Below are 12,405 nucleotides of genomic sequence, written 5' to 3' on the forward strand. Positions count from 1 at the left end.
GATGAATGCTCAGCACCGAGCTAACATTGTTAGCTGGGGTTTGCTGAGGTTAGACTGCAGACTGTTAGGCTGTATCTCAATAGTCATGTACATGAGTCCGTACTCACCTTTTCACTAGTCCAGACTTCGTAAGTTCACACGGGAGTCCGGACTTCCTAAAAACGCAGCACAACTGTTCTACAATTGGAACGGGAGTGTACTTACTGACATCACAGCTATTTTTATTTTTTATTTCACAGCTTTGGAAGTGAAGACCTTAAATGTTTCAAATGAAATGACATCAACACAATCAAAATAAGACAACACAAAGAACTTTAAGTTATTGCTGAGGTTCAGTAATACAGTCCATGTTTTCTATCAGCTCTGTGTGACCTTTAAGCAGGAAACGTCCTTTAAAAGTCAACAAATAACTGATTTATAACCATTTTTGTTTCAGCTATAAAGAGACCCATGTCACACCGTCTTACCTGAACATTATGGGGAGATACTCACTGACTCTGGTGTACAGTTACACATGCTCTGTGTGTGATGTAGTTTCTCTCAGACACATTCAGCTGGATTTCAGTCATATTAACCTTGTTATGCATGCAGAGTTAATGTTTTGAGGATTTGCAAAAAAATATCTGGTAGTGTGAGAGCAGAAAGAAGAGATCTCATAGCAGCACCTCAGCCAGAGTAAGACATGTGGTCTGATCTCGTGCATTCACACGGTTTCTGTCCACGTGTCAGAGATTAAAACACAGAGAAGCTGGAACCTCTTGGTACTGAGAGCAGGTCAGTTATCAGATACAGAAAAGAATGAAATACTTGCCTCTATCAACCTAAATAATATAAATTTATTTATTTTAATTGGAAAAATGGGGTGGTTGATAAGACGTTGTAAACAAAACTGCTGTCAGTTGTAGATTTTGCTTCAATCCAAGTCTTTCAGTTTCAGCACTTAAATTTTCTTTCTGGTTTGTTTCAACCAAAAACTGAAACTTTCTCATGGTGTTCGGTGGAGAAGAAGCCACGACTCTTGAGACACAGTCAAAGAGAAAGAGGAAGATGAAAAGGAGAAGGACGAAGACGAGGGTTTTACTGTGAGCTGATATCAGTGTTGGTCTGATATCACTGAGCAGCAGGATGGAGGAAACGTCTCTGCTGTGTCTGCTCTGTAAGTTCACTCTGTGTTTTTCATGCCTCTGCTGTCTTGTTGAACGTAAACTCTGAACTAACCTTTGTTTAATTTCTCTTTAGTTCTGATCTCACTGCTGAGCTGCACCACAAACCAAGGTCAGTAACCTTCTTCTGTCACACTGTAAACCTGACTCACTCTCAAGAGCCTGCAAGAGGCTATTAAGATCATGGTGAAAGAAAATGTATAAAATCAGATCAGTGTTATCTCACTCTTATCACACTCACTGACTGTCTACATGATTTATGTTTTATTTAAATAAGTGACTTAACCCTTTAAAACCGGTCGGAGCGGGCACGCTCCATTTTGCGTAACTATTTTAAAATCCCGGTAGCACTGCAACCACGTAAGCTAGCGCAATAATGTTTTTTGCATATGAAACCGGAGAAGTTGTACTTCTTATGCCATCAGCTTGTCCTATGAGGGGCCGTACAAGCCAAAATTCATTCTTTCACTCTCACACACATACATTCTTCTCTCACACGCATATATATTTTCACTCTCACATACATATATTTTCACTCTCACATACATATATTTTCACTCTCACATACATACATTTTCATTTATGCATTCCTACATTTTGCTCTCATTTACATGCATTCAATATGCATTTAATCTCACAAATAATATATGTATGTAAGCAGAGAATGCATACATGTCAGAAGAAAATATATGTATGCAAGAGAATAATGTATGTGAATGAAAGAGTATAGTGGAAACGGAAGGAGTTTAATGAAAACGGAAGGCTGGGTGTCTGTACCGCTGTGATTGGCTGAGAAGCACGCGCGGGTCACTTTCAAGTGTCTGACAGCATGGAGGGGGGAGAAGAAACTCGAGTTCTTCAGCAAGCTATCGGGGTGTTAAGAAATATTTTATCATCTCCTGAAACGGTCACATCGTTGTCCTCGTCACTTGATCGAGATGGGACGGGCTCAACTTTTTTTTTTACGTGCGCTCAGAATAGTGGCACAAAATAACGCCACAGTAACCCAGAAAGAGTAATATTTCAAACTCCGCCACTCTGTGCTTCTCTGCCACTGCCTCGTTTGAGTTTTGGACGAAATGGATTCTGAGATATTGCATTTCGTCATTTCGAGCTGATTGGAGACCAGAAGAGCCAATCAGATATTTTTGCATCCAAGTCTGTGATTGGCTGGTTTTGTGGCACAAAAATAACGCCATAGGTCACAAAATAAACTTTTAAGATATTTTCATGCAAGAATGGTGCTGTGTAAACTTCAAATATCTGGTTGATTCATCAAGACATCACATATTTCCATAAGTGCTCTAACATTTTCGGAGATGCCTGTTACCTATGGCCTTATTTTTGTCCCACTATTCTGAGCGCACCTAAAAAAAATTTGAGCGCACGTTAAAAAAAAAGTTGAGCCCGTCCCATCTCGATCAAGTGACGAGGACAACGATGTGACCGTTTCAGGAGATGATAAAATATTTCTTAACACCCCGATAGCTTGCTGAAGAACTCGAGTTTCTTCTCCCCCCTCCATGCTGTCAGACACTTGAAAGTGACCCGCGCGTGCTTCTCAGCCAATCACAGCGGTACAGACACCCAGCCTTCCGTTTCCATTAAACTCCTTCCGTTTCCACTATACTCTTTCATTCACATACATTATTCTCTTGCATACATATATTTTCTTCTGACATGTATGCATTCTCTGCTTACATACATATATTATTTGTGAGATTAAATGCATACTGAATGCATGTAAGTGAGAGCAAAATGTAGGAATGCATAAATGAAAATGTATGTATGTTAGAGTGAAAATATATATGTGTGTGAAAGAAGAATGTATGTGTGTGAGAGTGAAAATATATGTGTGTGAAAGAAGAATGTATGTGTGTGAGAGTGAAAATATATGTGTGTGAGAGTGAAAATATATGTGTGTGAGAGTGAAAATATATGTGTGTGAAAGAAGAATGTATGTGTGTGAGAGTGAAAATATATGTGTGTGAGAGTGAAAATATATGTGTGTGAAAGAAGAATGTATGTGTGTGAGAGTGAAAATATATGTGTGTGAAAGAAGAATATATGTGTGTGAAAGAAGAATGTATGTGTGTGAGAGTGAAAATATATGTGTGTGAAAGAAGAATGTATGTGTGTGAGAGTGAAAATATATGTGTGTGAGAGTGAAAATATATGTGTGTGAGAGTGAAAATATATGTATGTGAGAGTGAAAATATATGTGTGTGAAAGAAGAATGTATGTGTGTGAGAGTGAAAATATATGTGTGTGAGAGTGAAAATATATGTGTGTGAAAGAAGAATGTATGTGTGTGAGAGTGAAAATATATGTGTGTGAAAGAAGAATGTATGTGTGTGAGAGTGAAAATATATGTGTGTGAAAGAAGAATGTATGTGTGTGAGAGTGAAAATATATGTGTGTGAGAGTGAAAATATATGTGTGTGAGAGTGAAAATATATGTGTGTGAGAGTGAAAATATATGTATGTGAGAGTGAAAATATATGTGTGTGAAAGAAGAATGTATGTGTGTGAGAGTGAAAATATATGTGTGTGAAAGAAGAATGTATGTGTGTGAGAGTGAAAATATATGTGTGTGAGAGTGAAAATATATGTGTGTGAGAGTGAAAATATATGTGTGTGAAAGAAGAATGTATGTGTGTGAGAGTGAAAGAATGAATTTTGGCTTGTACGGCCCCTCATATTGTCCTAGGTCACGGTTTCCTTCCACATATAACTTTGCAAAAACTGCATAAAAAGCGCTTGCAGCAACAAAAACTTAATATTCCAGAAACACGCTTTGCCGATCTGATCAGCTGTTCATAACACTTCCTACGTTGGAATAGACATCAGCACGACCTATCGCATGTCCTCCATTACCTGCCTGAAACCGGAAGTGACATCATTTTCGCGGAAATGTAGTTGTTTTTGGGGTTTTTTTACCTTCAGAGCCCTATAAGCCTATACTGGTGTTTTTAAAAGTTATCTTTGACTTTATGACTTTCTGTGTCGTTTCTGGGATGCTTAGAACTCAAATTGCACTGCTGGAAATAGTTTATTTTGATGCATATGCTGTTTGTTTGTTTTTCAAATTTGCATTATAATATTTATTTTCGTTTTTCCTGCAGTATATAAAAATTGGTGTATTTCAAAAATAAAACTATGAAGACACTCAAAACAAATTTCCTGTGGTGGGAAACTATTTTGTGCAACTTTTTTGTATTTACAGTTTTGAGGGATAAACCTCTTAAATTTCTCTAACTAGAAATACATGTTAAAAAAACAAAAACGATTTTCAATTTTTTCTTGTAGTTTATTGCACTTTTTTGCAATTTATGTAATAACTATGCACTTAATGCATACATATTATTAAAATTTGGGCTATTATGGTTGTATTGATGTATAGCAACTTGAAATGCTCCCAAAAATGGCACTACAGCATGTAAAAATATAATATAAGCTCTGGCAGACTTGGTTCTATGGTAGATCTTAAAGGGTTAACTTGTATCCTTGATGGGGTGCTGGATAATTCTCCATCCAGGCACTCTATTGTTCTGAGGGTGCACTGGGAACATCCGGGAGAGACCTTACTCCACAAAATTTCAACTCCCACCTCCAGCATTGGTTTGATTGCTTAATAATGGAGGCTGGGGGAACTGAGCCAGAGTGGACAATGTCCTGCACCTCTATTGCTGAGAATCCTGCAAGGTTGTTGGCACCTGTCTCTGCAGTAGTCCCATAACCAGATGATGGACACTGGAGCTGAAGGGAGCCGTCATGCAGGAGGAGTCTTAACCAGGGTTGTTTAGTCTGTGGGACTCCAGAAGGAGATAACAGATGCTGGCGGGACAAGCGGAGTGCGGCTTTGTAAAAACTTAGGTATAAGAGTTCAGTGGGACAATGAAACGTGACTTTTGGTCAGCGTCAAAGCGATTCTGGCATATTGTCAGATGATGCAGGAGAGGGAAGCAGTATTCTACAAACATTGTTTACAGTGTTGGTGGAAAGCTGCTAACCTTGACTGGGGTTGATGAGATTCACCCTGAGCTCCTGAAGGCTCTGGATGTTGCAGGGCACCTCTAGGCTGCCTCAGGAACATGTTGATGTCCCTGGGAAATTTCAGCTGAGAGTGTTTCCCCAGCAACCCAGATAAGCAGCATGAATTGGATGTACAGACGGACTTAACTTGTATTTGATATGAAAATATATGAAAATGTAACAGCAGTAAATGCTAACTCTTAAAAAAACGAACATAGAAAAAAAAGGATAAACATTCCAGTTATTCAGTTTGTCTGAATATTCAATTTTACTGAGAAACATGACTTTTCCTGCCTTGTCTGCACCACATTGCTTTCTTTTGCCCAAATTTCAAATCTCCCTAAAAAAGGAAAGTTAAGACGCTCATTCATTTACTGACATGAACAGGAGATTTTCAGAATTTCAGAGTCAATAAATTTGTGAACTTGGCTTTGTTCTGTAATGTGTTTCAGCTTCGCCATCATGGGCCACAGGTTCAAGTACTCGTGTATTGATTCAATCAAGCAAATCACACGCAAATATTATATATTCTCCCCCTTTCCTCACAGCTCGTCTGACTGTGAGTCCCAGCAGCTCTCAGTTCTTTAATGGAGACTTTGTGTCTCTGAGCTGTGAGGAGGACGACAGCTCTGCTGGATGGACTCTGAGGAGAAACACAAGCAAACAACAGAGGACTCAGTGTGGAGATGGGTGGGGAGAAGGTGCTGGTTCTTCCTGTGACATAAACTACATCTACCCATGGGACAGTGGAGTTTACTGGTGTGAGTCCAGAGAGGGTCCCATCAGTAACATGGTTAACCTGACAGTCACTGGTAAGCTGAGTGTGTGGAGTTAGTGTTGATGAAGCTGTGTGTAAATGGATGAAATGCTGTAGTTTGTCTCTGTGTTGAGGTGGATCAGTGATCCTGCAGAGTCCTGTCCTCCCTGTGATGGAGGGAGATGACGTCACTCTGCTCTGTAAAACAAAGACCACTCCCTCCAACCTCCCAGCTGCTTTCTATAAAGATGGCTCCCTCATCAGGAAGCAGCCTACAGGTCACATGACCATCCAGCATGTTTCCAGGTCTGATGAAGGCCTCTACAAGTGTGACATCAGCGGTCATGGAGAGTCTCCATCCAGCTGGATCACTGTCACAGGTGAGGAGCTTCACTCTGATTAAACCTCTAATTTCATGCACACATTCACACTAACAACTAGGATTTTCTCTTCAGATAAACCTATACCGATGGCTTCACCCACCACAACAGCTTTGCTCACATCCACATCACTGTCCACCACGACAGCTCCAACCCCTGGCTGCTTCCTCTGCCATCCTAATTTCAGACTCGTCCTCCACCTGGTGGTATTCTGTCCATATTTGATCTCCACTCTCCTCTTGGTGTCTTTATATCAACACAGAGCCAAAGGTAACACTGATCAATCAATATGCTGATGATTAATTCCTCTCTTTGTTTAAACACTGTGTTCTCTTGGCCCACTCCACCAGGCTGAGCAGGGACTGGATGATGACTGTAATTACAACATCACTGCCATCAACAAAGAGCACCACATCTGAACCTCCCTACATTAACTTAAAATTAAATGTCTACTGATGTTTCGAGCTGTGAATCAATTTGTTGCTTTTCCTGCGTGTTTTTGTAACAATTAAGTTTTTTACAGTGTGTGAGAACATCTGCCAGCACAGACACCAAAAGTGAAGGAGGACGTGCTCTTTCTGATGTTTTTGGTGTGCCAACAGCATGTGACTGATGTTTACTCACACGGTAACCATATTTTGTGTAATAAACTGATTATCTTTGTTAGTCCTTAATTCTTCATGTTAAATTTGTGTATATGACACAGGGTTGATGAAGACTGTGGTTTAGATGGAGCTCTGACTGAGGTATCTCTCGAAGTGGAGATGTGGAGGAGGTGGATTAAATGAATTAGAGTCTAAAAAGGAAAATGACAGAAGAGCACTGAGAGTTTAACCATGCAGAGTGGCAGCTGATTGGCTCAAAAAAAGGTTAAAAAGAAGATGATTGGACTAGAGTAATGATGTCAGTATTGAGACTGACTGTGTGCATGCAGAAGTTGCAGTAAGCTGCAGTACCAGCAGAGGGAGATATTTTGTTTCAAGCCAACATGAAAATAGTCAATGGCAAATCTTTAACCAGACATTATCAAAACATTAGTAAGGTCAAGTAAGGTCCCTAAAATGTAATCGTGCATTATTTGCTCACTTCTGACTACTTTGTTATAAATGTATTCTTCTCCTATCTGCATTGCAAGTTCTGGATGTGTGTCCATTTCACGTTTTCTCCTGGATGCAGTTAGTGGGGTTAGGTTTACTGGTGATTCTAAATTGCCCACAGATGTAAATGTGAGTGCAAATTGTTAAGCATTTAACCTATATATTTAGGTCAAGTATTAGCCACAGTTATATCATAAGTTTATGCCACTTGTTGTATGAGCATCTGTTAATGCATACTGCAGGGTTAATGTGTGTGTTAGGGTGTGGCTGCTGCTGTTATGTAAGTCACCTAAAGGAGTGGTTGTAAGGAAAGGTGGAGAAGATAGAACTAATGCTGCCATCTACAGACTGAGTGACTTAAACACACTGAGTGTGGATGTAGCTTATGCACAGTTTGAGGGTATTGTAATTTACTTCACTGCATTTTCTTATTGTTCAATGAAGTTTTTGAGTTTTTGATGGTGCACCTACAGTCTGAGCACATGATGAAACCTCAGATTCAGACAGCAGCAAAGTGCTATACTGGAGGGATATGATGGGGCCTCATAATTCAAGACCTTTTACTGTATCAGGCAAGAGGGGGGAAATGTGGGAGCACAATTTTTTAGGGAAGGAAGCTGTTGAAATGGTGAAACTCAGTGAAGCAGATGAGTGCAGCTGCCTTACTGGAATAGGGTTTTCTTTACAGCTGTCTTCACTACTACAGTTAGTGACATCATTCTTTGAATGGAAATAAAAAAAAATCCATTTTCACATATAATGAATTTTAAATGTAAATGCAAATACTTAATATATCCTTCCAGCAACTTTGACAAACAAACAAATAGTTTAAAAATCTATCATAGAGCAGCACTATCGCATTCTATTGTAATCACTATTGGAGCTTACAAAGTCAAAGTTTAGGTATGTATGTTTATGTAATAATTGAAATAACGTACCAAAAATTGGTTTTGATGGTTTCATGTAAAACAAAGGTGTGCTGAGAGAGACTTCGTGCAAATGCTTCTCTTTACATGTTACCTTGTGATTAAAACTATTGTTCCACTTGTCTGGGAGCAGCTGCAGAGTAAAGCAGACAGGCTCGCAGCTAACACCTAAACAAATATTTCAAGTAGAATGAAAAGCTGCTGTGTCACATGACTTCTGTTCAAACAAAAGGTGGAATGTATACATATTATCTATGAACTCGGCTTTCTAATGGCTCCTTTGGACACAGTCATGTTTGAACTTGAGCTGAATTTTTCCACAATGGTATAGACACACAATATGTTTGGTGTTTTGAATAAAAGTGATAAACTTTTTTGTGGGCTGATTAAAACCTACTGTGTGGACCAAATTCTACATGGCAAGAATCTAATTCAAAGGAAACATGTCTATAGCTCTATTTTTTTAGATTCACATTTACATTTATTGTAGCACTGTTACCTCACAGCAAGAAGGTCTTGAGTTCAATTCCACCATCAGGCCCGGGTCTTTCTATGAAGAGTTTGCATGGTCTCCCCGGGTACTCTGGCTTCCTCCCACAGTCCAAAGACATGCAGTTAGTGGGGATAGGTTAATTGGAAACACTAAATTGCCCATAGGTGTGAATGCGAGAGTGAATGTGAGTGCAATTGGTTGTCTCCTGTCTATGTGTTAGCCCTGCGACAGACTGGTGATCTGTCCAGGATGTACCCCGCCTCTCACCCTAACACAGCTGGGATAGGTTCCATTGCCCCCCACGACCCTGAAAAGGATAAGCGGAAGAGAATGGATGGATGGATTTTTGTAACACAGTGAAAGAATATGGATCTCTAATGCCTGGATTATTGGTCTTGACTGTATTACAAACTGCTGAGAAAATGCTTTGAGCTACTTGATTTACAGATGAGTCCATATCCTTTCAGTCTGATCCACAAACAGTCAGTCAGTACAGATGTGTTTATTTATTTGTGTTATTTGTTAAGCTATGTTATAACATTACTTTTATAATTAAACTGAATATCTGAAAATTTAAAAACAGTTAAATAATGTAGTGGAGGTCACACACACTTATGTGGTATCTTTCTCTTACTACAGTGTAATTCTGGAACTACTGTCTCAAACCTGAAACTGCTTAGCATAGTGTTTCATTTTGGCAAAAACATGCCCAACAAGAGACAAGGAGGGCAGGTTACCACCATGATATAGCGGAGGAATTGGCAGTAAGCAAAGGACTGAGCTGGCGTAAGTATCACCTCCATGATTGCCTCTGATGGATTGCAGCTGGGAAAAACAAACGAGAGCCCAGGAGGGGCGGGCACAGGAAAAACGCAGGAGCTAGGCGGAAAAACACCAGACACTTACCCCAGTCATGACAAAAGCTGAATTGCCATTGCTGGAACGAGCCCAAATGTATAACATGTTTTAACACATCACAGCATCCCTCTGTGTTTACATATAGACTCAAACTGGTTACATTTTCATTTGTAATGGAGCTGTAAACCATACTTGCCAACCTTGAGACCTCAGAATTAGGGAGACATTCAAAAGGGCTGTTCGTTATATGGGTCGTTATATACATATACACACAAAAAACTTGACAGTGTTTATTTATCAGACAAAATAATTTAAATTATATAGCTGTCCAGTACCTGTGCAACAGATGGTAGTCATGGTTCAATATTTGCAGGCAGCATACCCCTTTCCCTTCGAGATGTCCTGGACGATATCAAATTGTTTTTCCCAATCATTTCAGAACTTGCACGCATATTTCCTTCTCTTATTGGTCATTGTCATTTCTCTTCTGGTTCCTCTTCCTTTGTTCTGATTCCCGCGCTTGACTTCGAGGTCTCACCGTTATTATTGTCCAGCCAGAAACAGGAGCCCAGTTAATGATATTTTTGTTCCCAAATTTGGACATCCAGCCACTAAAATTACTTTTTCTGTTCATGAATGCAAGTTAACAACTGTAATTTGGCATCAAGGATTAGTTTGCTTTGTTGTAAAAATAAAATAATTTTAGGGCATCTGTGACATAAACCTTACACATTACACTACCTTACACTAAATTTGTGTGTATAAGAAAAGTCGCCATTAACACTCAGCCACACGGGCGGGCGGTGTGGACACCCAACATTGTGAACATGATAACTTCAGAATGTGGTGATGTAGGATTTTCAAACTGATAGCATAGGTGCATCACTAGAAAGTCTCCTAAACAATGTCAGATAAGTTTGAATGACAGTGACCTCGAGGTCAGAGGTCATGTTTGGGGGGTTTTTGTGACGCTGTGTGAATTCTCTATAACTATTTATCTCCCTGTTAAGTTTGATTATGCTTATCTGTTGTCTGTCTGACCAAATCTACCTACGCGTACAAATAAGGCACCCTGAACCTGAATTAATCCCCCAAACACATATTCACTCTAAATCGGCTATTTATGCATTTGATCATTCAATTATTAATTACCGTCTTTACTTGTATGAGATAGGTGGAGTGAGACAAGATGAAAATATAAAACAAATATTTTGTGTCTCTGTCTTAGGAAGCAGCCTTGCTATGACACATGTTACAGCTGATGAATAGAAAGCATCTAGTTCTGCCGTTGGGGCTGATGGAAATAATATAATTGTTATTTATATTAAAAAAATGTTTTCAGCTCACCCAGTGCAACATATTGCCCTCAATCACCTAATTAGTCAAAAGTCCTGTTGTTCTAAAAGTGTTTTGATTAAAATATGAGCCTGAATTTGTTGAAGGTGATCCAGCTGAAAATCTTTTCCTGTAAAAGTTTTAACAATTGGATTCAATGGGGATACTGTGAGAATACATATTTAAAATCTAATGAAATACGGGATTCAGTTGTTGAACACAAGATTTAGTCGAAAAAAAGAAACTAGTTATTGTTTGCGACTATGAAGAGTTAGATGCTTTTTTAAAATTTGTGCAAGGTGTGCAAGTCTACTTTGAGCAGACTTGCACACCTGCACAACACCACAGCTGTTTTACTTTGAAAGAATGTGGGAAACAAACAACTGTGCTGAAACGTGAAGAATAAAATGTATAAAATTGATTTGGGTACTTTGTGTCATTCAAGGACCCAGTTGATTATTTCTTTGTAATATTCTGTTACGTCCCTCTGCAGCCTCTAATCTCTTCAGTGGGTTCAGCTGTTGCTAATTGACCACACCTAATCAGGTGTGGATAAAAGGTGACCTGAGGCAGGCTTTCAGGGAAGCTTGCTAGTCTTTGCCTTGGAGGTACCAGCTGTTTTAGCCAACCTGCTATGCCATTTTAAGATAAAACCGCTTCTCACTAACATTCTGGTATTCATCTCCTTTTTTATGTTGCAGCTTTTGAGCCGGGACATAACATATTTGTAAAACAAGTCTATAAAAAACTATTTGTTTTTAAGCAATTTGAATATTAAAAAGTTAGTTTCAGTAGAAGCAACCAAAACACTACAGACATAAAGCACATACGTAACACTTTGCGAGAGGACTGTAAATTAGATTTTCATGGATGTCTGTATTATTGTTTTCAAATTATATATTTGCAGTTTTTTATTTAACACTCTCTCATAAAAACACAAGGTATGCTATCCAATGAGTCATAGATCTACTAATTGGAGCCTTTGTCTTAAAACAATGCCAAGGATAATGCAATAATATTAATTCAGCTCTGCTCTGAAAAATGGAGGTAAACTCTTTCAGACAGCAAACGTGTCATCAATAACAATCTGAGTTTATCAGACAGCTACAACAAAAAGAAAATATGAAACCCGCATGGACTCTGCCTGTTCTTTGTCATGAAACAGAAAGAATAAACTTTAATAAAGAACTTGGAAAGAAGCCATTTGAATACTGGGACCAAGAGAGATTTGTTTTGCTTTGATATGCCCCGGCGTATTTGGTATTATTTCCTGATATGGAATCAAGGAGGTGGGAGCGAGTTCATACCTAGTTGCCTGAATACAACAAGTGCACTGTAATTACAAGTGTACCAGAATAAAT

The 12,405-nt window shown here is 39.0% G+C and overlaps 1 protein-coding gene and 1 long non-coding RNA gene across 2 annotated transcripts; both read left to right on the forward strand.

Annotated features, from left to right (window-relative positions):
- The first annotated feature begins 684 nt into the window (after positions 1 to 684).
- On the forward strand, positions 685 to 1,456 carry LOC102080736 (uncharacterized). Its single transcript, XR_267064.4, has 3 exons — positions 685 to 774; positions 1,007 to 1,156; positions 1,240 to 1,456. It is a non-coding gene; the product is annotated as an uncharacterized LOC102080736 (long non-coding RNA).
- Positions 1,457 to 5,643: 4,187 nt separating this feature from the next.
- On the forward strand, positions 5,644 to 6,365 carry LOC109199316 (low affinity immunoglobulin gamma Fc region receptor II-like; the record flags this gene model as incomplete). The annotated part of the gene is made up of 2 exons (XM_025905155.1): positions 5,644 to 6,010; positions 6,090 to 6,365. Coding segments are annotated over 2 exons (636 nt in total), but the record flags the coding sequence as incomplete, so codon positions are not given.
- Between the last annotated feature and the right edge of the window lie 6,040 nt (positions 6,366 to 12,405).

Source organism: Oreochromis niloticus, linkage group LG3 (genome assembly GCF_001858045.2).
Source record: "Oreochromis niloticus isolate F11D_XX linkage group LG3, O_niloticus_UMD_NMBU, whole genome shotgun sequence".
NCBI classification, from domain to species: domain Eukaryota; kingdom Metazoa; phylum Chordata; class Actinopteri; order Cichliformes; family Cichlidae; genus Oreochromis; species Oreochromis niloticus.